This window comes from Cnephaeus nilssonii, assembly GCF_951640355.1.
Source record: "Cnephaeus nilssonii genome assembly, chromosome: 6".
Lineage (NCBI taxonomy): Eukaryota > Metazoa > Chordata > Mammalia > Chiroptera > Vespertilionidae > Cnephaeus > Cnephaeus nilssonii.
In genome coordinates, this window is record NC_137077.1 from 95469306 (window position 1) to 95497041 (window position 27736).

The following is a 27736-nucleotide window of genomic DNA, read 5'->3' on the forward strand; positions in this document are numbered from 1 at the left end:
TTTGACTGGGGATTTTCACCTGTAGTAAGAAGAGAATGTGTAAGCAAATCAAGAGGGGTACTATGTTACTGAAATTCACTCTGCTGATATAAGGAATTCATACATTGTGATTATGAGTTCAGTCAGCCATGAAAATAAATACAGGGTTCCCAGCAGACACCTAAAGAATTGAAGAAGGGAACTAACATTTACTGAACTGGATACCTGATATGCACTATCTTATTTACTCCTATCAACAAACCTTAAAGCAGTATTTCTAAAAAAAGGACATATTGAAGTCTTAATTCTCGTAGCTCAGAATGTGACCTTATTTAGAAACTAGAGGTCTGATGCATGAAAGTTCGTGCAAGAGTAGGCCTTCCTTCCCCCGACTGCTGGTACCAGCTTCCCTCCAGCCCCAGCTTCATCAGGAAGGACGTCCAGAAGATGTCCGGTCTAATTATCATATTACCCTTTTATTATTATAGATTATTATAGATAGGGTCTTCACAGAAATTATCAAGTTAAAATGTGGATATTAAGGTGAGCCCTAATCTAATGAGTGGTATCCTTATAAAAAGGGATAATTTAGACACAGACACAAAGGGGAGACAATGTGAAAAGATACCGGGAAAGACGGTCATCTCCAAGCCAAGGAACCCCTAAGGCTATCAGAAGCTGGGAGAGAAAGCCTAGAATAGATCTCTCTTTAGTACGTTCAGAGGGCATAGCCCTGCCAACATTTGAATTTGTACTTCTGGCCTTCAGAACTGTATAACAATAAATTTCCCTTGTTCTAAGCCACCTAGTTTGTAATACTTGTTTCATAAGCCTTAGGACACTAATACACCATCCTATGAACTCCATGCAACTGAACAGCCTCATATTGACTACCTTTTAAAAGAGCTAGCAGTGAACAATTTTGTTTGTAGAATAAACCCACATCAACTTTTGACTCCCCAAAAACGTAACTACAGTTGTCCTTCTGTGTCCACAGGAAACTGGTTCCAGGACCCACCTTGGATACCCAAATCCATGGATAGTCAAGTTCCTTATATAAAACTAGAGGCCCGGTGCACGAGATTCGTGCACTGCGGGGGGGCGGTTCCCCTCAGCCCGGCCTGCGCTCTCTCGCAGTCTGGGAGCCCTCGGGGGATGTCCAACTGACAGCTTAGGCACACTCACCGTGAGCACTGAGCCTGGCCTCTGGCTGAGCGATGCTCCCCTTGTGGGAGCGCACTGACCACCGGGGGAAGCTCCTGCATTACCCCTGGTGGTCAGTACGCGTCATAGATACCAGTCGGTCGGTCAGTCGTTTGACTGGTAGGCTGGTCACTTAGGCTTCTATATACGTATATACAGATGGCACAGTGCAGTGCATACAGTCAGCCTCCACATCCTCAGATTCCCAACCATGGACTTAAAATACTGGTTTTAATCCACAGTTGGTAGAACCACATATGTGAAACCTAGAAATAGAGAGGGCGGCTGCCTAGGTAGTTATTGAAAAAAATGTGCATATGAGTGAAGCAGCACAGTTCAAACCAGTGTTGTTCAAAGGTGAACTGTACAGCACAACTACTAATCTGCAGGCACAATATACAATTCATGAAAGGAATTGTACTGTATTTTGCTTCCAATTTTCTTATGAATGTCTTCTATGAGAATGTTTGTAATATTTAACTATAGTAATATATTCTCAGTTAAGACATAACAAATCTAAATTAATGTAATCATTCTAACTTATAAAGTTGATATATTATACTATAACTCAAATGTCAAAATAAAAACAATTCTTCCAACTAAAAAGTAAAAGTTTAACATAAGCTAGAATTTAATATATGTGATGAGAACACAGACACATGATAATAAAAATGCTGAACATCAAAAACAAATAGAAAACCTTGAAAGCAACAAGAAAGAAAAGGTAAGTCACTTAATAAGGGACCACCAATAAGACAACTGACTTCTCAGCAGAAACAATACAGTTAAAGGAAGTGGGGTAACATATTCAAAGTGCTCACAGAAAAAACTGTCAACCAAGAATACTAAATCCATCAGAGCTTTCAAACTAAATGTGAAATAAATAAAATAAAATAAAACACCTGACAATTTTTTGCTAAGAAATACTAAAGGAGGTTATTCAGGCTGAAAGCAGGTGATCGACAGTAATTCAAGTCTATCTGAACAACAATAAAAAGAGAAACTGTAATGAAAATTATTTCCCTAAAAAGAACACTATCAATACTTTTTCTCCTTCTTTCCTCTCTTAACCAATTTAAAAAGAAACTGTATAATATTATATGTGTGCATATAAGGTATTGCTCAGCCTATAATATATATAAATGTAATATATATGTAATATATTTATCGGTAACAACACAAAAGAGACGAGTGAGAACAAAGCTGTATTGGGCTTAGGAAATAGAGATGGTAAATTACTAATTACAACAATGTATTACTTGTTTTCTAACATTAGCAGGTATAATATGAATAAAAATGCCACAAAAAGGGAGGGAAAGCTTATAGTATTCAAACCTCAAGTTCACTTTTATAGTCTTCAATATAAATGTACTAGAGGCCACTCAGTGTATATCCTATATAATAAAAGGCTAATATGCAAATTGTCCCCTCAACCAGGAGTTCGACCAGCAGGCAGGCCGGCCAACCGCCCATGTCCCCTCCCCCTGGCCAGGCTGGCCAGACCCCACTCATGCACGAATTCATGCACCGGGCTTCTAATACACACACACACACACAAACACACACACACACACACACACACACACACACACACACTGACTGAGTGGCCAGATTATTATGCGTTCAGAGATCATAATAATCTGGCCACTCAGTGTATAAAGCGATAGCATCTAACTATAGTGTAGTTTCAAATAAAATAAGTTCTGTAAAATCTAGTAACAATAAACTACTGCAAAAATGAAAATGGCAACAGTGAATACCTCACCTGTGTAAGAGCAAAAAGTTGTACTACAATCTGTTAATCGGTACATTAGAGTTACAATTCTATGTTTGAGGATTCAACAGACAACCTTTCCCTTTCTAGAGACAATCCTTGCAAGTCTCATCTCCCCTGTAAGACCGAATCTTCTTTAAGAAAGTGCTCTTGTGCTCTGGCCGGTATTGGCTCAGTTGGTTGAGGGTTGTCCCAGGCACTCACTGGTTGGGGCACAGGGGCAGGAGGCAGTCAATGGCTGTTTCTCTCTCGAGCCCCTCTCCCTCTTTCTCTAAAATCCATAAAAACATATTTTTAAAAAAGAAAGAAACTGCTCTTGTGCTCCATTCACCTAGCACAGTACTGCATAGATTTACTGGTTCTTCTCCTTAACATGTCTCTTCTTTTTTCTTTTTTTAAAAATATATTTTATTGATTTTTTTTTTTTTTTTTTTTTACAGAGAGGAAGGGAGAGGGATATAGAGTTAGAAACATCGATAAGAGAGAAACACCGATCAGCTGCCTCCTGCACACCCCATACTGGGGATGTGCCCGCAACCAAGGTACATGCCCTTGACCGGAATCAAACCTGGGACCCTTCAGTCTGCAGACCGATGCTCTATCCACCGAGCCAAACAGGTTAGGGCTAACATGTCTCTTCTTAATCTTCCCTATTCTCTTGATTTTCCTCTAAACTCATAAGCAAAATGTGAAAAATAAAATTCCTAAATGTCCAGGTTGTTTCAACCTACTTCTCTTAAATTTATTGAGATATCAAATCTAATGGTGAAAGTTGTTTAATAACTGCAAATCAAAAATCATTTGAGAGCTGGCAATCCTAAAGTTAGAATTTCTCTAATAATTATCTTTAAACATGAAAAATCTCACATCCTATAAGAATCTCCCTATCTTTCCACTTTGCATAAGAAATATCCCAAGTAACCCTTTCCCATCCTTTCTTTCTGAGGAAGCACACAGTCCATTATAAAGTCTTTTCTCTAAACCCCAAAGATTATCTTTTAATGAAACCCAACCATCATTGATTATAGATATAAAAGGTTTTGATCTAGTCTTAAATTCCTAAAATACACTCTACATATTCTCTGTTGACCAAGGCCACATAGTACAGGTTTTGTTCGTTTTCATGACCTCTCATGCTACAAAGCCTGTATTTACTAACTTATCCAAAGTTGTAAAAGTATTGGTAGCCCATTTTTCCTTAATGTCCCGTTGCATCTTTATGTTTCTCCTGCTGCGATTGGTGGTGTGCTTATAGTTCTTGAAGTAAAAAATAAAAATAAAATAAAAATCACATTTTGCTACTCCTACACGTACAACAGATAATAACCACCTCTTAACATCCACTTAGTACAACAGACATATATGTTTACAAATCCACTCAAACTTCTTTCCAATACTCCACCAAAATCCAAAATTCATTTACAAGCATATCAGGAACCAATCTTTTAATCCTCACCGAAGGGTATGTTTATTGATTTCACAGAGAAAGAAAGGGAGGAAAGAATGAAGGGAGGGGCAGAGAGAGAAAAAAAATCAATGTGAGAAACATCAATCGATTGCCTCCTGTATGCACCCTGATTGGGGACTGAACATGAAACCTTGGTATGTGCCCTGACGGGAAATCAAACCCACAACCTTTTTGATGTATGGGATGACGCTCCAATCAACTGAGACACAGGCTGGGGCTATCAGGGACCAATTTAAACATTTAACAGAATGCCGGCTGCTTTTTTAAAGTTAAAAATGTATACACACTGTAACAGAGTGAAATGCGTGGCCTCTCTTTATCTTGTTCAAACGTGCTGTGTCCTTGTATAAAGACATGCTATCATTACAGGAATTCTGCTTATGACTTGAGTTTTTACAAAAACACCCCCTTGCCCTCCTATTTCTCCTTCCCTTGACATAAAAGAAGCCAGAACTCTGTATTTAGGAAAATAGATTTGAGGTACTGCTAGATCTTCCATTTTGTTGGTTGCTGCCTTCTAGATCAATAAACCTTTCCTTACTTCAAACTCTGACATTTTTTAGTTTTGGCCTTTCAAAGCATTGGGCACACACACTTTGGGCCAGTAACAACACTGTGGCAGAAAACTAATAGACTCACACACCCAAAACTCCCACATCATAATCCTCGGAACCTGAGAATGTGTTTGGAAACTAATACACACACAAATTTTTTGGTTCATCATTACAAATAGAATAAGTGCACTCTAGCAGCCCTAAAATTTAACATTTAAAGTGGCTATATCTGGTCAGTTCTAGTTTTCTGAATCATATGCTTAAGAATTTGAAGTTGCTTTAATAACAAGAGTAGTAAGTATTTGAGTTCACAATGGAAATAAAAGAAAGCCTACTTTGTCAAGCATTAGTGTAATATCAGTCAAGTCTTTTTTTTTTTTTTAATCCTCACCTAAGGGTATTTTTCTCTAATGATTCTTTAGAGAAAGGGGTAGGGAGCCAGAGAAGGAGAGAAACATCCAGGTGAGAGAGACACATCAATTGGCCACCTCCCACACGTGCCCCAACAGTAGTTGGGACGAACCTGCAACTGAGGTATGTGCCCTTGGCCAGGAATTGAACCCTCGACCCTTTGGTCCGCAGGCCAACGCTCTAACTGCTGAGCCAAAACAGCCTGGACTCAAGTCTTATTAATGAGAATTCAGATGTAAGAATTTCCACTAGAATCCCAGGTATTTACTCACTTGTAATATCACAAAATTATGTTTAGGTATGAAAAAGTTAAACTTTATGTAAAGCTTAGCCTAACAAAAATTATTACTTTGGGAGTACAATTATGAAAATATTCTGTATATTACATCTATATAGCTTAAAATATGATATAAATAGATCTACATTCTGTCTAAATGTTTTTTAGAGCAGCGGTCGCCAACCAGTTGTCCGCGGACCAATGGTGGTCCATGAGGTCTGAAAGGTTGGCGACCACTATTTTAGAGTATTTCTTTAAAATAAGAAACACAAAAGCAGTTAAAACTCTATTCTGAACTGCTAATGAAATGCTGGATCTAGGCAATGAATATCAACAGTTGCTAAAAATCATTAGGTGAAAAGCTGCAGAGGAACTGCATAATAGAAGACTCATGCTGATAACACTTCAACCCACCAAGCAACCTTACCCTCACAAAAAGAGAGGACACGGGTGCCTCCTAATGTGATGTAATAGGAAATCCACATCACCTAGGTCCACAGTGGTCGGCAAACTCATTCGTCAACAGAGCCAAATATCAACAGTACAACAATTGAAATTTCTTTTGAGAGCCAAATTTTTTAAACTTAAACTTCTTCTAACGCCACTTCTTCAAAACAGACTCGCCCAGGCCGTGGTATTTTGTGGAAGAGCCACACTCAAGGGGCCAAAGAGCCGCATGTGGCTCGCGAGCCGCAGTTTGCCGACCACAGACCTAGGATATTTTTTTTCACCACCACCCACCTACTCACCCATTCCACCCCAATAAAACAAAGCAAAACAAGGAATCTGGATCAAGCCTCTACATCTACCATCTTATGGAAAATACACAGGATATATGCTAAACAACACTAAGGGATGCAATCAGCAAAATGCAGAAAATGGGAAAAGCTGAAGAGCAACCTGACTTCAACAAGATAAACTGTAATTTTAAAAAAGGGGTGGGAGACTCATACTTAAGAAATGTAACAACCAAAAGCAATGTATGAACCCAACCATATAAAACCATTTGAGACAACTGGACATTTTCAACAGACTGAGGGTATTAAGAAACTGAGGGTGACTGTATGAGGGGATGGGAACACTCAACACTTTCACTAGTAGAAGTATATAGTCCAGTGGCACAAGTGGTAAGTGGCATATGAGAGATCTCTGGCAGAATGTTAATTTCAAATCACTGACTACATAACCAAGGTCTGAAATCATCTATTTGTCCATTTGACCGTTTCCTAATCTGTGAAACAGAATACTATTGCCTATTGGCCCATTTCATATATTTTACAGTTGCTATTCAGAAAAAAAATAATAAAATGGCCTGAAGTGCAAATGATATTGATGTTTCTTTATAGCAGGTATTGTCACAAAAATATATACTGCATAAGTTATTTTTTACTACTGACCCACAGTGACTGTTTTGTTGACTTTTTTCAATAAATTTTCTATGAAACCTCTTCCTCTGACCCTTTTTTATTAGATGTTTTATGTATAAGCTAAAAAATCATTAGGCATGCCATAGTTGAAATGGACCTAAAATGTTACAGACTTTTTTCTTTCCTGTCACTACTATGGGGAGTAAAGAAGTGAGTGTACTTTTTACGACTGCTCCCACTTTCCTTCACCCACTGGATCTGAAGTACTTCTTTTGATTAACTCATTTTAGCAAAAATGAGTTCTACAAGCTACATCATAACATGATTATGAACAACATATACATGCCTTCTTTTAAACTACCAGACAACCTTCATAGATTTTTTTCCTAAACAAATCCAAATCCAATCAATTTAACAAGTTTGAGGACAAAAATTACTGAAACATTAAACTACATAAGCAATTTTAATAACTCATATATTTGCTAGTTGTTTCATTCACATTCTCACCTCCTCTCCAAAACCCTTTCCCTTCTTCATCTTCCATAAATTACTTTTCAAATCCCACCACTCCCAAAAGCCCTCTTCTCCAATGAGCCCAGACTTCACTCCAAGTGTCATCCTGTCTTCCATTTAAGCATCATTAACACTTAGCTATCAAGTCTGCATCACTCACCGTTCACCTTGTTATGTACAAGCCTGGTCTTTCCAAACTGACTGCCTTTAAGGACAAAAACTGAAAAACCTTTGCATCTCTAGTGTCTGGTACAGATCCCTATTTACTGAACATTAATTGATACTGATTGTAGAAACGGACCTGACTGCTCCATTGTGTGATGGGATGACTTGTAAAGATATTTGAAGTCCTAACCCCCAGAACCTCAATTATTTGGAAAGTCTTTACAAAAGTAATCAAGTTGAAAGGTCATGCTGGGCCCTATATAAAGGGTCTTCAGCTCTCTTTGCCACATCTATTGCAAGAATGAAGACCATTCTCAGCAATCAGACTGTGGACATTCCAGGCAATATCAATATCACTCTGAAGGGACATACAGTTATTGGGAAGGGCCCTACAGAGACCCTGTGGGGGGGAGGGGGGGACTTCAACCACATCAAAGTAGAACTCAGTCTCCTTGGAAAGAAAGAGGCTCTGGTTAACAAATGGTGGGTAAATAGAAAAGAACTGGCCACCATTTGCACTATATGCAGTCATGTTCAGAACATAATCAAGGGTGTTACATGGAGCTTTCATTATAAGATGAGATCCGTGTATGCTCACTTCCCCATCAAAGCCATTGTTTGCTTGTTGAAATCAGAAACTGGGCGAAAAATACATCCACAGGGCTCAGGTGTTGCTTGTTCATTATATCAAGCCCCAGAAAGTTGAGTGGATTTTTAAAGGAAATGACATTGAACTTATATCAAAGTCAGCTGCTTTGATTCAGCAAGCCACAACAGCTGAAACAAGGATATCAGTAAATTTGGGGATAGTTCCTATGTTTCTGAAAAAGGAACTGTTCAGTAGGCTCGTGAATAAGATATGTTGTCCAGCTATAGAAACAATGAGATGTTGAATGATTCCTTAGATTCATTTGCAATATTTAAAAGATGCAATAAAAGCCATGTATTGATTGGGGGAAGGAGAGGGGTCCTTAAAAAAGGAGGAAATTTGGACATAAGAGACAAACATGCACAGACAGAAAACAATGTAAATCGAAAGAGACACACACAGAGACAGAAGATAGAGTGATACATCTAAACGCCGAAGATTGCTAGCAAACCTCCAGAAGCCAGGAGAAAGGCAGAGAATAGACTCTCCTTAGAGGCCCTCCAAAGGAACCAACTCTGCCAACTCCTTCATTTTGGACTTCTGGACTCCAGACTGTGAGACAATAAACTTCTGTCATTTTCAACTACACAGTTTTTGCTACTTTGTTTGGCAGCCCTGGGAAATTAATACAATTGATGTTTAAGAAAATGAAAATGTACAAACAGTATTACATAACCAAGCCTTCCTAATATGATAGATACTAAGGATAATGGAGAATTAAAATGAGCCCAGTCTGACCTAGAATGAAGCAGCATAAGGACAAAGGAAAATGTCCATGACACATTAAGTGAAAGAGTAAGTTGCCAATAAATCTGCAGATTTTATTTGGGGGTAGGGGGGATAGCAAACCCATAATATCAAGTTTGCATTGTACACAGGAAATGTCTAACCACACAAACACATACATACAAACTCTTAACAAGCAATTCATTCTTTAAGTCAGGGGTCCTCAAACTTTTTAAACAGGGGGCCAGTTCACTGTCCCTCAGGCCGTTGGAGGGCCGGACTATAGTTTAAAAAAAACTATGAACAAATTCCTATGCACACTGCACATATCTTATTTTGAAGTAAAAAAAAAAAAAAAAAAAAAAACAGCAAAAACACCCGCATGTGGCCCGCGGGCCGTAGTTTGAGGACACCTGCTTTAAGTCTTTGTAGTAGGAGGATTTTTCTTACTTCCCATAATTTTGTACTTTTAAAAATATAAGTGGTTCATCTTTATAACTTTTTTAAAATGTAGAATTCAAAGAAACTGTTTCCAAAAGGTAATCAGATGTCATATTATTTTTTAACAATACATGCAGTTAAACCTGAGTGATTTAATTCATTTTTTATAGGAAAATAGTATTTTATTTATTTTTTTAAATTTATCTTTATTGTTGAATGTATTAAAGATGCCCCCTTTTCCCCCCATTGATCCTCTCCCTCCCCACTCCTGTCCCTTCCCCAGGCCTTCACCCTACTATTGTCTGTGTCCAGGGGTGATGCATATATGCATATAAGTTCTTTGGTTGATCTCTTCCCTGCGCCCCACCCCCGCCTTCCCTCTGGGAATCCTCAGTCTGTTGCATGCTTCCATGTCTCTGGATTTATTTTGTTTGTAAGATTATTTTGTTCATTAGATTCCACGTATAAGTGAGATCATGTGATACTTGTCTTTCTCTGACTGGCTTATTTCACTTAACATAATACTCTCCAGGTCCCTCCATGCTGTCTCAAAGGTTAAGAAAGCCTTTTTTACAGCTGCATAGTATTCCATTGTGTAAATGTACCACAGATTTTTTATCCATCCAAACTTCTGATGGGCACTTGGGCTGTTTCCAATCTTAGCTATTGTAAATAACGCTGCTATTTCAACTCCTCAATTTGATAATTCAAAGCAATGCATTAATTGCTGAACTATGAAAGCATATCTACCACTCCACTTCTAATAGCAACCATGTCATTGTATTTCAGAGGCAGTAGGAAACATAGATTGTTTGAAAAATGACAGAAGGAAAAGAATATAACATTTACCAACCATATCATGTCTGCCAGACATATAATTCTGGAGATTTTACAAATGTTTCATCATTGAATTTCATTTCTCCACTGAGCCACACTTATTCATTCAGCATTCTCTTTGTTTCAGTACCAAGCAACATTTACAGAGCGTCTTATTAACTTTGATGTCAACCAAAAATGTCCTCAAATATCTGAACTCTCTTTAATAATCCACTCTACATTTATCATCTATAAATTTACCTAAGTCCAAACCCTTCTACAACTTAATTTTTGAGATATCAATTTGTGAAGTATCTCGCAAATGCATAAAGCAGGCACTCAATAAATGTCAGATCTCTATATAAGTTCCTTGAGAAAGCTGAAATTACAGAAGTCACATTCAACTGTACAAAGTCTGCTAAGATGACCCAAGTCATCATTACACAGAATAGCAAAAAACATCACAATAAAACCAGGCTCTTAGCACTAAAACGGCATAATAACTACAACTCAGTTCCAGGAGTGAAAAAAGATGGTTAGTAATTAAAGCAACTAATGTCTGGGGTAGAAAAGTGCAACAAACAGAAAAAAGGCTTTAAGTACAAAAGGAAGCAAAAACCACTCAAAAACCACAAAATGCTGGGAAGGAGCAGTGACCTGAGCAAAGGCAACTGCACATCTACTAGAGATGAGGTCTGCATTTCTTTACTCCCAAATTCCTGAAAACATCTACAAGCCAATGTGTTGCAGCTTTTTTTGTTTTTTCTTCCGTTTTACACACACAAAAAATTGGAGATTTTATTTTGTTCCTAACTTCTAAGCTTTCTGTGTGTTTGTGTGGCTTTGAGTCCCACTTCATTTACTAATTATTTGTACTTGGCTAGACCAGGTACCTGATTTCTACTATGAAGTGGAATAATAATTTCCACATTAGATGAAATGAGAGGATACATGTGAAAGTCTTTTGTACTGCACATATAAATTAAAACCATTCTTATATGATTACTAGAGACCCAGTGCACGAAATTTGTGCACAGACAGGGTCCCTAGGCCTGGCCGGCGACCAGGGCTGATCGGGGCCTTCCGGCTGCCAGCTGCCAGGGCCTTCCTTCGCTACCCCCTGGTGGTCAGCACACATCATAGCAAGCTATCGAACTCCCCAGGAGACACTTTGCATATTAGCCTTCTATATATATATATATAAATATATATATATAGACTAGAGGCCCGGTGCACGAAATTCATGCACGGGGGATGGGTCCCTCAGCCTGACCTGCACCCTCTCCAATCTGGGAGCCCTCTCCAATCCGGGAGCCGTGACAGCTTAGGCCCCCTCCCCGAGGTTCTCTGCTCTCTGCGGGGCCTGGCCGCTCTGCGCGCGCAGCCCAAAGGCCGTCCGCAGCCGGGGCGGAACGCTTGCCCCGTCGCCAGAGCAACAAAGCAAGCATTCTGCCAGGCCGCTCACGCTGCCCGCTCTCAGTGGCCACCCCCCCCCCCCAAAACTGGGGGATTCCGGCGCCGCCATCTTGTGGCTATCGGTGCTGCCATCTTTGTGATGGAGTCATGGTTAATTTGCATATTACCCTTTTATTAGATAGGATTATTGGTAGAACTCCTGGTATTCATTAGGAAAGAATAGAATGTACATTAAGATACTATGAACTGTGGAAGTTATAACAGGACTCACAAGTTACCTTTGTGACTTGTGTAGTCATTTAAAGGTTTGAAAATAAATATTTTTGTGATCCTGGTCTTAAGATGCTCTGGTCATTAATGAAGCTAAATTTAGGATTACTTCTTTTTAATCTAATGTGTTAGGAATCTATAGTTAATGGAACTTTTTTTCCAATCTGTGAAAGTGGAGCTAATATTACCTGAGCTCTCCTAGCTCTAAATGGATCATGAAGATGACAGACATGAGAAAAAGATTATGAGACTAACAAAAAAAAAAAAAAAAAAAAAGGGGGGGACTAAGTGCTTTTGAAATATCTCAAAAAGCAATCTATATATGTACAGTATTTTTCATTTTCTTAAGTGAGATGACTGTATTGTGTTGTTGTATAAATTGCCCTTTTGTTTTAGGCAGGTTTCTTGTTAAGGAATATTTTGCTTTTTATTCTTATCTGATAGTTCCATTAATATAGAACAGATAAATTTGATCCATTTTGACTTACTATAATTAATGAAATAGAGCTTATTCCTTCCAATTTATTTTGGTTTTCTATTTTTAACCGTTCCTTTTTCACTTGTTTTTCCTATTTTCCTGCCCTCAAAGTTTGAATGATAAGTTTAAGTTTCTGCTGGTTTGGAAGCAAAGAACATCCATTTATCGTGTAGTGCAAGCATGTCAAACTCGTGGCCCACAATGAACATTTTTGCAGCCCAGCCAATATAACGGTATGTAAGAAACGTTTTAATAAAAATTTTGTAACTTAATTTTTAAAATGTCCTGTTATACATAATTATTAATAACAAACTACAACATTCGCTAATGACTGATTACTATAATTGTGTTGCATTAATTTCTCTTACGTGCCTTACACACCTTACACAGAGACGCACCATTTCTCTTCACTAATACTAACAGCAAATATTTTAGCAGCTGATTGCCACAGTCATTAGTCTTGGACTGACTTGTTTGGTGTGCACAACAGGAAATACCTTGCTTTCAGAGAACAAGAAAAATAGGTTTATTTGTGTTACAGTTATTAATTTGTGCAGTTATTCAGTGTCTGGAAAGTTAATGCTCAAAAAATATTAATTTTTATTAAAATGTTCTATTATTTTATGTTAACAATTACTCATTTATTTCAGCCCTTTGTATTCAGCATAGCTCTATCAAAATAAACCTACGTTTCAATAAAAATTGAAGCCTTTGTTTTTTTGTGGCCCACATAAACTTAAACCTTGTTTATTCGGACTGTGTTAGCCTTTGAGTTTGACATGCCTGGTGTAGTGTGTATTTATCCTTTATTTTTAACAAACATATATAACTTTAAACTTTCTAATATTAGGGCTTTTGGGAGACAAGACCTTTAACAGGTTTAAACTACCCACTGAATAGTCCTCCTACTTTACCCATCTTGTTATGGTCATCATTTCAGCTTTTTTATTTATTTTTTTTGATACAAGTAACTTTTTAACAATCAATGTAATGAAAGTTACCAACATATTTTTAGCAATTCCATTATTTCTTTATGCCCACAACTTTCCTCTGAACTTACCTTTCCTACAGCTAAATACACGTTTTATTGATATTTTAATGAGAGTCAATAGTTAGTAAACTTTCTTGGAACTTCTTGATTTGGCCCATTCCTCCTCTCCAGCCTATTTCTCCCAAAACCCCTTCCATGCCAATCCAGCTAGAATCTAAAAATAACACATTATTCCATGACTCTATACCTTTGCTCACATCTGAAATTCCATCTCCTCCTGTCCATACAATAGACGACTTCATTTCACTAAGTTAAAGTCTATGAAGATTTTTTCCCTGGAAATCTTAACTCTCCCAGAAGAAAATAACCACTTTCTCTTCCACATACACTTATTACACTAACAGGAAGAAAACCACTTCATTTTATTCATTTGTATTATATGTCTATCCTCCTTCCAACCTTTTTCTCATCATGGAACACATAGAAAATGTCTGTAGAGCCCACAAGACTATACAGATAAGACACTTCTCACCTGGATGTGACTGGTCAAGAGTCTCTGGTCAACCTAGATAGCTCCTGGCTGCTCAGAGGCCGAGAGGATTAGATTACATTCTCAGCACAACTATACTCCATGCAGGACATGCAAAATAGGCAGCTCCATAAAACCAGAGCTTATCATAGCCATCCATGTATTCTCAGAACGCACATATACCCTAATATAATGTAGGGCTCCATTTTCTTCCAGTAAGTACTTACTGAAGAAAAGGTATTCTTTAAAAAAAAAAAAAGTCACTATTAGCATTAAAAAACAATCCTGTCCCTCATCCCATGAAAAACAGTTATTCACTATCAGACAGAAGGCTCAGTAGGGCTCAAAAATAAAACTAAAGGAAACAAAACTCAGACACCACTAAAAAATCCTATTACTTAAACACTATTCACAAATAGGAAATGTATATAGATGGGTCCTGGACATATAAAGCATTTCAGTAAGAATTTCTGTCAGTTATCACTGAAATAAATATCACTTATTTTAAGCTGGGAATAAAATTTTATCAGTTTGCAACTTTAGACATGTGGGTTACTACAAACAGAGATGCTAAGCAAGTTTATATATCACTCTGTAGTCACAACACAATTTTTAGAAAAAGCTAATGGTCTTTCTTACAAAGAAGCAACAGAAAAACACAACCAGTGAACATACAGGATTATGAGAAACTACAGAACCTCACTCAATCATGTTCTCTATTAAATACTAGAGGCCTGGTGCACAAATTCATGCACCAGTGGGGTCCCTGGGCCTGGCCTGCAGGATCAGGCCAAAACCGGCTCTCCCACATCCCCGAGGGGTTCCAGAAAGGGCGAGGGACCCCACTGGTGCACAATTGGGGCCAGGGAGGTTGGCCAACTGGGGAGGGGCCGTGAGATGGCTCCAGGGCGTGTCTGGCCCATCTCACTCAGTCCCCATCAGCCGGACCCCAGCAGCAAGCTAACCTACCAGTTGGAGTGTCTGCCCCCTGGTGGTCAGTGTGCATCATAGCAAGCGGTTGAGCAGCCTTAGCATATCATTAGCATATTATGCTTTGATTGGTTGAAAAGCCAACTAGTCAACCGGACACTCAGCATATTAGGCTTTTATTATATAGGAAGGATTCTGTACCTTACACTAACATACAATTCTTCATTGGGTACTTCTATGAAAACAGTCTAAGACTTAATAGTTTTTCTTCCAAAATAAATTATGTATATAAACTGTCTCTTTCATCTCCTTATAATACAAATTTTGTGCATAAGATTTTAAATGATCAAATCTTATAAACAGGTATTTTCAACAATCCTATGTCTGAGTTTTTAATTCAGCAGCCCATAACTCTTCATAATATCTAGCATTTACCCTTTTCTTCCAACACCTTAAAGTACTTTACAGAAATTTAAATAATGCCCTTCCAGCTCACAAGATAGGGAGAACAGATTTTAGACAAGATGTCTAAAAGTAAGTTGGGTACCTGCACTGTAGGCCAACAAAAGTAAAGGACAGAGGCAAAAGGGAATTAAGTGCAATAATATGGCCCCAGTAAACATAGGAAATTCTGAAAGGAAATAAGGCCTGAAGCCGACTTTTAACACACATATACCTCATTCTAACAACAAAAAGTTGTGAGTTTTTTAGTATAATATGGTAAGGTTTTACTTTAAAAGTAGTATTCCCAACTTATCTAAACTTGTAAAACATGTTTAAGAATGTCACAAATTAGCCGAAACCGGTTTGGCTCAGTGGATAGAGCGTCGGCCTGCGGACTCAAGGGTCCCAGGTTCGATTCCGGTCAAGGGCATGTACTTTGGTTGCGGGCACATCCCCAGTAGGGGTGTGCAGGAGGCAGCTGATTGATGTTTCTCTCTCATCGATGTTTCTAACTCTCTATCCCTCTCTCTTTCTCTCTGTAAAAAATCAATAAAATATATAAAATAAAATAAAATAAAAAGAATGTCACAAATTAGATCAGTTTTACTCCCTGATGGAATAAAATCTCTTCCTACAAACTATTCAACACAGAGGTAAGACAATCTATATTCTTATTTTATATCATAATCTAACCCACTTAACTTCAAAGTAAATTTGTGTTTTCTCAGAGGCATGTACTACTAATAAACTAATGTTTCTTATGATGAAAATGTGCTGAAATAACTGCATTTCATAAAACAAATTTCAGTTTTGGTTACTAGCATTTATTGAGTTAACATTAATTAGTACTGCCAATGAGTCCTCTAACCACATGAGGGGAGCAAATCCATTTAGAATAATCATAGTAATAATAATAACAATAATAACCACCACACAGTGATTACCATGGCCCAAGACCATTCTACAACCTTTTGAACTAAGGTATTATTTTACCCCAATTTAAAGACAAGAAACTGTGGCACAGAGAAGTAACTTGTTCAAGATCTCACTCAAAGCTAGGAAAATGTGGATTGGAAAAAAAAGGAACCCATTCTAATCTTATTTCATTTTTGTTTTTCTTTCTTTTTTCTTTTTTAAAATATTTCTAATGCCACTGGAAAAGAAAAAAATGTCGAAAATGAGTAATAGCTATGTGAATTAGCCTGATAATGAATAAAATGGCGATATCACTAACCTCCACTAAATGCTTTTAAAGGACGAGAAATATATTTACTTTGGATTGTAACTTTCCACAAATTCAATAACATTAAAAAGAAAACTGGAAAACTAGTCATAATACATATTTAACTATGTCTAATTCCATGCTCCGCACATTATTTAAAACATGATTAGAGCTCCCAAAATGATGATGAAGATATCAATAATCATTTCTAAACTCTCAAAAGATCATAGAGTACTGAGTTTTAAAACTAGAAGGAAACAAACATATAAGAAATATTTATTAAAGAGTGTCTAGTCCAATCCCTTTGTTTTCAAAATGAGAAAAATCAACTCAAAGTTTTAAAAGACTTTCCCATATAGATTTAAATGTCAAAATCTGGAGTAGAATTTACCTTCTGGTTCAACTGCTCTTTTTAATATACCATACTGTAGGATACATAAAATACTATATAAAGTTTCTGAAATTGAACTACTAAAAAGGAAATCAGAAAAAAATTAAATTATTTAAATGTGAAAAATAACGGTTTCTGGAGAGGGATTAATTCTTAAGTAAACAAATGCTTCAATAATCTCCTGAAACAGTAAGTTTCTAAGGAGAGCAAGAATAGATATGACTTTAAAGGAAAAAAGAACTCGAGATTAAAAAGGAAGTGGACTCAATCTCTGGGGCTTGGTCAAAAGCCTAAAATTAAATAAGACAACAACACATGTTGTGATAAAGTCTGGGTGAAACTGGCCACATGGTTCATGATAAATCAGATAATTAACCTACTTTAAGATCTATTATAAAAAGACTAGAGGCCTGGTGCATGAATTCATGCACAGGTGGGGTCCTTTGGCCTGGCTGGCGATCAGGGCCGCGGGAGGTTGTCCAGCCAGGGGGAGGGGCCATGGGAGGTTGGCTGTGGGTGTGCATTGACCACCGGGGGGCAGCTCCTGCATTGAGCGTCTGCCCCCTGGTGGTCAGTCTGCATCATAGCAACCAGTCGTTCGGTCATTCGGTCGTTTAGGCTTTTATATAGATAGATAGATTAGCCAGAGGTGGAAAGAGAAAACTACCAGCAAGCAGGTATGCAAAGCCATATGACATAAAAGAAGACCAGAGCATATATGCACATTGCACATAACTGAATATGGTATTTAATTGGATAAAGAAATTGAAGGGATTAGCTACAAAACATATATTCATATCACATGGACAGGAACAATAATGTGGTGAGAGCCAAGAGAGGGGGAATTGGGGATAGGTGGAGGTGGGGAAAGCAGAGGTTGGGGAGAGTCTGCAATAATGTCAACATTAAAATTAATTTTTTAAAATTTTTAAATAAAATCTTTAAAAAATACATAAAACTAAACTTCGAGAGGCGGCTGCTGCCCCAATCACCCCTCAGGAGCAGGGGGAGGTGGAGAAGCCCTCAGGGGCCATCAGGGCCGGCAGCCACCACTCGCACCCGCTGCTGGCGCCAAGCAATCAAGACTGGCGCCTTTCACGGCAGCAATTGCGAGCAGTGGCTCCGGCACCGGCTGTAGGTGTGAGAGGGGCTGGTGCTAGCAGTGGGTGCGAGAGGCGGCTCCAGCGCCAGCAGCGGGTGTGAGCGCCAGGCGGGACCACAGCACACGGGAGCAAAGCATTTTCAGTAACCACCAGAGGCTCGCCCCGATGACAGCGACTGGCGCCCCACCTTGGTCTGGCGCCCCTGCTCACCTGCTCCACCATCCCACTGCAGCCAATGCCCATCATGTTCCGCACACCTCCCCTGGTGGTCAGTGCACGTCATAGTGACCAGTTGTTCAGTTGTTCCGCCGTTCGGTCTATTTGCATATTACCTTTTTATTATATAGGGTTATTACCCTATATAATAAAGAGATAATATGCAAATTAACCATCATTTCAACACACAAGATGGCTGCCCCCATGTGGACACAAGATGGCCGCCACAAGATGGCCTGCAGGGGAGGGCAGTTAGGGGCAATCGGGCCGGCAGGGGAGCAGTTAGGTGTCGATCAGGCTGGCAGGGGAGTGGTTAGGGGGTGATCAGGCTGGCAGGCAGAAGCGGTTAGGGGCAATCAGGCAGAGGCATGTGAGCAGTTGGGAGCCAGCAGTCTTGGATTATGAGAAGGATGTCCGACTGCCCGTTGAGGCCCGGTCCCCATGGGATTGGGCCTCAACGGGCAGTCAGACATCCTTTGAGGGGTCCCAGATTGGAGAGGGTGCAGGCTGGGCTGAGGGACACCCCCCACCCTGTGCACGAATTTCGTGCACTGGGCCTCTAGTATAGGATAATATTCTGACTTCATGAAAAGGAGACTATCAAACCACCCCCTCAACAAAGCAAGAGCCTGGAGGTTTTTCTTCCCTTCTTTTCTTTCTGGAGTGCTCTGACCACACAACACATTTTACTCTTACTGAATGATGCCAGTGAGACTGAAGAAAAGACAAATAGCCAGCTTCACCTGGGACTTTTCTTCCAAGAATAGTTCAAAGTTAACATGGGCAGGGTGTTGTACTATATACAGGCTTGCTCAAGGTAAACCTGTTAGATCCACTTGAATAATCCTATATAATAATCAGCTTACTTGTGGCCTTGGCCTCACTGACATCACATTCTAACAGACCTATCTCACCCGTGGATGCAGGCGGGCAAGCAGCCAGGCCAGTGCCACCTCATGATCTACCTATCTTCCCCTGCAGCAGCTTCTCCTTTATCCAGTCCCTCCCAACAATCCCTTCCTAACCATGACTCCTACAACCACCGCATAGGAAGGGATGATAATTATCACAGTGGGAGCTAGTGAACATTTAAGGAGCCCTGCCTCCATTAACAGCCAGGATCCATACTATACTCTCTAGTCCTAGGCCACCAAAAACAGTTCTAAAACTTCCACCTCAGCCCTGACCAGTTTGGCTCAGTGGATAGAGCGTCGGCCTGCGGACTCAAGGGTCCCAGGTTCGATTCTGGTCAAGGGCATGTACCTTGGTTGCGGGCACATCCCCAGTAGGAGGTGTGCAGGAGGCAGCTGATTGATGTTTCTCTCTCATCGATGTTTCTAGCTCTCTATCCCTCTCCCTTCCTCTCTGTAAAAAATCACTAAAATATATATTTAAGAAAAAAAAAACAAAAAAAAAAACTTCCACCTCAATTTCAAAACATAGGCCTCTCTATGGTTTTGGCCACTTTTCCCATTATTTCATCATTATTAAGTACAATATTAAAAATTGGGTAGCTACTCTGTGCCAGGCCCTGAAAGTCTCAAATTACTTCAGAGGCCAAATAAACACCATGTGATACTGAAAATGTATTTTTCACGGACAAATAACAAGAGGCATTTCTAGAGATATCTTTGCAAATTTATTCAGGGCAATCTAAACATAGCCACTCATTTGACTCAGGCTAACTTAAGTAAAGCAAACTAATTTTCACATGTAAGCAGAACAATAGTGATCTAAAAAAGACATAACTGAAAGATTTGCTTTTAACACAGTTATTTAACCCAATTAAGGTACTGCCAATTTACAACCTTATGTTGACAAATGAAAAAATTATGTGAACTTTATTATTTATAGAATAAAATTTTAATTCATCATAAATGTTTCCACAGCTGCTGATTCTCTGAGAACTATCATTCTCTTTAGGTCCAGCCCCTCTTCTCTCCACCACTCCACACACACCTCCAATCTCATCCACGTTTAACCAAACTCACTTCGCTCAGGTATAAAGGACTCTGGAAAACTGTTTTATTATATGCAGAAGTGCTCCATCAAAGGGCAGAAATAAATGACAGTCCCTCCCCTTAAACCTTCACAATCTAAAAAGCAGATAAGAGGAAAATGTACAACACATTACATATGATAAGTGCTATTGAGATAACAAAAATGCAGTTAAGTTATATGAAGGGGGGATGAAGGATGGGGATGGACAGGGGTATGATTACTCAAGTAAGGCTATCTGCTTGACAGACAGGTCTGAATTCACTAGACAAGGGGGGAGGCGGAGTGTTCAAAACCTAGAAAAATGGCATTTATAAAAGCACAGAGGTAAATATCTTCATTTTCCTTGATTGTTAATTTTGTAATTCTCAGAAGGTAAGTTACAGTTTTCTTTAAAGGATAAAATTGCAAATTACTTTGAGATATTTAGCATTACTTTGGAAGCACATCAAAATATAAATATAGACACAATTTTAACATTACTTTTGAAACAATCTCATTTGGCCAGGCACTGGTGTTTTTGTATTTGCCAACAATACGCACACATCACATGCAATTAATGCCCCAGAGCAGAAGCCCTAGGAAGAGCTTCGGAGTCTATGTTCCTGAGATCAGAATCCCACTTACTCATGTTTGACTTGGCAAATCTCTCTGTGCCTCATTTTCCTAATCTGATTACAGTATATTTTGCATTTACTAATATGTTCATTTGAATATTGTGTGTCTCCCTCAACTACATTGTAAACACCATGAAAGCAGAGGCTGTCTTGATCACTGCTCTTTACCTAACATTCAGCAGTATCTAGCCCTTAGTGCAGTGGTCGGCAAACTCATTAGTCAACAGAGCCAAATATCAACAGCACGATTGACATTTCTTTTGAGAGCAAAATTTTTTAAACTTAAACTTCTTCTAACGCCAGTTCTTCAAAATAGACTCGCCCAGGCCGTGGTATTTTGTGGAAGAGCCACACTCAAGAGGCCAAAGAGCCGCATGTGGCTCGCGAGCCGCAGTTTGCCGACCACGGCCTTAGTGGGTGCCAAATGTATACCTAATATACCTGAGTAAATGAATGGTTAGTAAAGAGTAACACATCACACCCAAAGAACGAGACTTTGACAATGAACTATGACCCAACAATCTGTGTAGCTCAGCAATCTGGCAAGATTATCACTCTCAAAGACTTAATTATCATATTCCTTCTGAAATAGAATATCCGGAATATCTAAAAATAATCTAAATGACCCTCAAAAATCATGTTAATATAGTTCCTTTAATATCAATACCTCCTAAAATACAAATTGTGAGAAAAACAAACAAACATCTATCTGAGGAAATGAATTCACCAATGATTCATTCTTCAATATGATTCCTGATATCCTGTAGATCAATGATTTTCAACCGGTGTGCCACAAGAATTATAAAAACACACAATATCTAATTATTAGTCATGGCATTGACCTCTTTTCCCTTAGACTGTCAAATAAAAAAAAGATAACAGCCACCACAATAGCCATCAGTGTAAATGAACCAAAAGTAATATCTACTTTTTTGTCAGATCAACAAAAAATAAATTTTTGATGTGCCACAGAATTTTAGTAATTAGTTTATGTGTGCAATGAGATGAAAAGGTTGAAAATCACTGCTGTAGGTTTTAATCCCACCTGATTTCAGCCATTTTTTAATACTGTTCATCAGCATGCAGTATAGAATCTGCTTCTAAAGCATCTTGCGGATCTGATTCACCACTCCTTTAAAAAAGGTATGGAAAATATACCACCCTTAAATCCAAGATTGCTTGGGGATCTCCTAGACGCAGTCGGGTGCATAAAAATAAAAAGGCTAGTAAGACAAAACCTAAGATTTCAAAATTCTTTTAAAACATAATTACCAGGCTCACGATGGAAAGAATAACTTTTTTTTTCTGTGATGGCCCATAATTATAATTCTCAGATGTAAGCTCACAAAGAGCTTGAAACGAATTTGCCCCCATCGGGTGGGAAATTGTGGTCCTCCCCGGCTAAGCACAAAATCACCAAGATTTACATGCACCCACGTTCTGCTTCACTTGGGACTTTTCCACAGGCATTAGCACTTTGCCCTTAAAGTCTATTTAGAAACCCCAATAGGACACAGACCATAATTTTGCAGTCAGTCCCTGCACAGAAATACTTCAAGCCACACTCAGCTGTGCCTGGTAGATTCGAGTAAACAAACGACAGGAAAGCTTAAGCTGTTTGCAGCATTAACGTGGATTCCCAAAGACAAGACTGCCACCTGGACACGGGGCTGGGTAAGGGAAAGCTCGTCCCTCTCCGAAAGAGTAGTCATGGAGAAAATTTCCACAGCGCTTATTTAAAGTTTCCATCTTCACACACACCCCCTTCCCTAAGCACCGGCTCGGGGGACGCGGCCTCGCCGGGGCGCCGGGAGGGAATCCGCACTGGACTTCCGTCCTCTCCCGGGCAGGCGTGAGACCCCGCCCTCCCGCCCGCGGACCCCCGCCGCCGCCCAGGCCGCCTCCCGGCCCCGCACGGCCGGACGGCACCGGAGCGCGCGCGCCGGAGACCTCCTACCTCCGACCCCCGCCGGGGCCGCGCTCCAGCCCGGGTGCGCCCGCCGCTCGGCCCCCGCGCCTCGGGAAGGCTTCGGCAGTGGAGCCCCAGGCGCCTAAGGCCGGGGCCCGCCCCCCGCTACAACCTGCACGGGCGCCCCCCCTCCCCGTCACCCTCGCGCCGCCCCGTCCACGGGGCCGCTAATCCCCGCGCTCCCCGCCCGCGCCGTCCAACTGCCCCCGCTGCCCACCACCCGCAGCCGGGCCCCGCGGACGGCCGGAGGGCGGGGACGGGTCCCGCCGCCAGCCTGCCCCGAGGTCCCGGGCCGCCCCCCGCCGCACCTACCATGGTACAGATGGAGGCGAATTTGGAGACTGTCATTAGGATTTCCATCCGCCCAGCGCCATCTTCCACCCAATCACAGCGGCGGCGGCGGGCGGGAGAGAAGGGGAGCCGGGCCGCCCTCTCGCACCGCAGCCCGCGGGCGGACCCCGAGCCGCCGCGGACCCACGCACCGAGCCTGCTCTGCCAACGCTGCCGTCGTCGCCGCCGGCGCTCCGGCACTTCCCACCTCGGGCCCCAGTCCCCTCCTGCTGGCCGCCCGCCCGCCCCCGGCTCCTCCCCGGCGCAGGGCGCGCAGCCGCTGCCTCGGGGCCCGCGCCTGCCCGCGAAGCTGCCCGGCACACACCCCGCCCAGCGCGCTGGGGAGCGGGCTCCGCCGAGGCCCTAAAGCCCCGCCCGCTTCGCGGCTGCGCGGCCCAGCGGCGCGCCCCGCCCACCCGCCGCGCGCCGGGACCTCCTCGCGCGCAGCCCCGCCCACTCCCCCGCGCACGCCCCTCCCTCCCGGAGCGCGCCGGGGGGGGGGGGGGGGGGCGGGGAGGATACTCCCGAGCCGGCCCTGCCCGGCGCTCGGCCCGGCGCCGCTTCCTGCTGGCGTCCCTCGCGGTCCTAGAGCCTGCTCCAGTCTGCGTGCGCTCCAGTGATCGGGGCTGCTGGGGAGGTGCGGGTCGCTGGGGAGGTGCGGGTCGCTGGGGAGGTGCGGGTTGCTGGGGGCGGGGCGGTGTAAGGGAAAAAGGGATGTGCAAATCCCGGGAGGGACTGTCCCGCAGCCTCCACCGAGAGCGAAAGGACAGCTATTTCTCACTGCTGAAACAGAAAATGGGGCAGTGATCTGGATAATTCTGAGTGGGATGGCAGTAAACCTGCCTCTGTACATTTAGAGTAACCCAGGTAATCCAACGTTCCAAGCACTAAACAAAATGTAAGGTGGTTTGTTTCTTTGGAATCGCCTGAGTCAAAGCTCCCTAACTTAGCAAAAGGCCAAATGCATAAAAATGAAAGAGGCAAAAAAGAAACTATGTTTAACTCTTTGAATTAAGAAGAAAGGTAAGTAATGGTAAGGGGTCGGGAAAGAGGGGCGAAGCTGCCTTATGCCTGCCTATTGGCCATAAAATCCTGAAAGTTGAATTGGAGAACATCTTAGCCCAATAATGATGATGATGTTACCAAGACCAGACGTCTCTCAAATGAGAAGTGTCCCGTGAGAAACATTTTATAAAATTCATTTTACCCTGTTCGTGTCAAGCAACTCAGCTTTATTTCTTTCTGTTTGAGAAAGTAGTTCAAGTGTGTAACATAACTTTATAAATTCTTATATTAGAAAGCTTGTGATGTTTTTTGATTGGTGAAATGTACTAATGGGGTGCTTTCCTGGTTCCCCCATTTCAGTGGGGCTGAGGAACTGAATTAAGACAAACTTCTAAAATCAGATATGCTTCACATCATAGGTTCAAAGTATTCAAAACACAAAACAAAGCATTCAAAGAAAAAATTAGGTGAAAAATAAAGATTTCTGGTACATGAATTCTGTTTCTATAATGATTTTCATTATAAGCTTGTTTGGAGAAAAAAAAATGCAAATAGGATATAGCCGAGTCCCACTGTAGCTGGCTTGGTTCTCCAGGCACCTGCCTCCATGTTAGTTGGGGCCCTCCCTCTTTGCCTGATATGCAAGCCAGTGGTTAGGACCCTGTTTGTCACCACCCATTCAGATTCAGGAATATGGGTGTTTGCCTCCTTTTTCCTGCCTAGTGTCACCCACCTGAATTCTATTTGCTGTGTTCCATTCCACTTAGACCTCCAGGGCCTGCCTGGGCCTCCTATCACTGTCACAGTGCTCCTGGATCCTATCTCGCCCATTTGGATAAATGTCTGTTGTCATCCTGTCCTCCCCACTTGCTATTCTCTTCCAGCACACAGGTCTGATGTACCAGGATTTAAGCCCCACCTCCATCTACAGTGCTCACCACCATGTTGCCTTGTCCATGAATCCTAAAAGTCACAGGAACAGAGGCCACCAGCTCTATACATATGTTTATGGAAGAACAAGGCCTTTTAAAAATGAATTTCTGATAGAATTATCTGGAGTTGTAGTTGATGTTATAGCCATCTAAATTTGCAGGTGATATCATAGAACCTAATTGCACAATCTCACCATGCCTTGTCTCCCCAGCTTAAGGTTAATCAGAGAGGCACAACAAAAAGAGAGATTCTTCTATGTGCTATGTGCTGCACTCCGGTGTTTTTGTAACTATATATAATGTAGTTGAACAGAATATTTGGCTAAAATGCCACACTTTTGCACCTAGAGCTCATGGGGGGAGGGGGGGCAGGGAAGCATCTGAGCTTAGAACAGTTTTTATCTGTATCAGTTTTACAAAGTGCTTGATTATGCCTAGAGAAAGATGAGTTTGAGTACCGTACTTTCCGGCATATAAAATGACTTTTTAACCCAGGAAAATTTTATACGCCCAGTCGTTTTATACGCCGGAAAATACGGTACCTCTGACTTCTTTGGGGCCTTCATGAGAGTATAAGCTACAAAATAGACCAGATAACCTCAAAAACCAAGCAAGTACAATAAATGAACTAGAGCCATCCTTAATCCGTTGGTCAGCACATTTTTTAAATTTGTCTCATTTGAATACTTTTACACATCATATACTGTCCAGTTCCTTGCAAGCCACCCATATTTCTGTTACTTATCTTGTCTCCCTCAAACCAGATGTCGCTCATATACACTGAGTGGCCAGATTATTATGATCTTTGAACGCATAATAATCTGGCCACTCAGTATATAACTATATATATAAAAGCCTAAGTGACCGTTTGACCAGTAGCTATGACCTGCACTGACTGCACTGACCACCAGGGGGCAGACGCTCAACACACAGGCATGGAAACATGGAACAGACTGATGAATCTCAAAGGGAAGGGGGAAGGGGGGAGGGTGGGAGAGATTAACCAAAGATCTTATATGCATATTAGAGGCCCGGTGCAGGGATTCATACACAGGTGGGGTCCCTCGGCCTAGCCTGCGGGGATCAGGCTGAAACTGGCAGTGCAACATCCCCCCGAGGGGTTCCTGATTGCGAGAGGGCACAGGCCAGGCTGAGGGACCCCACCGGTGCACGAATCCGTGCACTAGGCCTCTAGTATATATATATTAGAGGCCCGGTGCATGAATTCGTGCATGGGTGGGGTCCGGCCAGTCTGGCCAGGGGGAGGGGACATAGGCAGTTGGCCGGCCTGCCTGCTGGTCGAACTCCTGGTCGAGGGTATATTTGCATACTAGTAGCCCATTTGCACAAAGATTCGTGCAATAGACCTTCATTCACCTGGCTGCCTGCACCAGTTTTCTGCCGGCACCGGGGACCCAGGCCTTGGCTGTGGCCACCGCCTTCTGCCTTCTTTCAGGGTCAGGGCTTGGCCCCGGGTGGTGGCCTTGGGCTCGGCAGCACCCAGCATCCCTGCTACGGAATGCAGGAGCTGACCCCCAGTGGTTTCCTGTGATCTGTGCAGGCTCCCTGCTGGTGCCCAAGGCCGGGAAAGCCTCGGGCGGCTTTCCCGGCCTTGGGCTCCGCCACACCCAGCGTCCCTGCTACCGATCCCAGGAGCCGACCCCCAGTGGTTTCCTGCGATCAGTGCAGGCTGCCCGCTGGTGCCCAAGGCCGGGAAAGCCTCGGGCGACTTTCCCGGCCTTGGGCTCTGCCACACCCCAACGTCCCTGCAACGGTTTCCTGGTGGGCGTGTTTTGTGGGCGTGGCTTGGTTGGTGGGCGTGGCTTTGTCGTAGCGAAGGTGCGGTCAATTTGCATATTTGTCTATTATAAGGTAAGATTAGCCTTTTATTATATAAGATATACACTGAGTGGCCAGATTATTATGTGTTCAGAGATCATAATAATCTGGCCACTCAGTGTATTTCTGCCAGTTCTCTTCTCCCTAAAGGCATTCAGGTTTGTACCAGCTAACATAAATGAGTGACATGCTGCCTGTGACAGGGTAGGGAAGGGGGGGGAGGGGAATACAGGGGATATAAGACATCCATAATGACAGGTAGTATTTATTAAGGACTTATCTGTACACAAAACATTTTTTTCATTTTTAAAATATATTTTTATTGATTTCAGAGAGGAAGGAAGAGGGAGAGAGAGATAGAAACATCAATGATGAGAGAGAACCATTGATTGGCTGCCTCCTGCACACCCTTCTACTGGGTGTGTGCCCCTGACCTGAATCAAACCCAGGACCCTTCAGTCTTCAGGCCAACTCTCTATCCACTGAGCCAAACTGGCTAGAGCTACACCAAGCATTTTATCAAATCCTCACAAAGCCATGAAAGTGGTGCTATTATTATTCCCATTTTCTAGAAAACTGAGACACACAGATAACTTTCCCAAGTGAGAGGGTGCAGAATATGCTATCCCCAAACATACTACTTTGGCATATTGATTATTTTTAATTAAAGTTACTTGAGAAAAAGCCAGTGTAAGAAGGACACTCTGAGCTTC

The 27736-nt window shown here is 41.6% G+C and overlaps 1 protein-coding gene and 1 pseudogene across 2 annotated transcripts in view; one reads left to right on the forward strand and one right to left on the reverse strand.

The window, feature by feature from the left end:
• USP12 (ubiquitin specific peptidase 12) overlaps positions 1-23551 on the reverse strand; it is a 109276-nt gene extending 85725 nt beyond the window's left edge. Inside the window, exon 1 of the mRNA XM_079773477.1 lies at positions 23230-23551. Within this exon, the coding sequence (XP_079629603.1) occupies positions 23230-23277 (48 nt within the window). The 5' untranslated portion in view covers positions 23278-23551. The remainder of the gene's footprint in view (positions 1-23229) is intronic.
• LOC307102293 (large ribosomal subunit protein uL6-like) lies at positions 7681-9496 on the forward strand (annotated as a pseudogene). Its single transcript has one exon. The product of its transcript is annotated as a large ribosomal subunit protein uL6-like (transcript).
• Positions 23552-27736: the final 4185 nt, after the last annotated feature.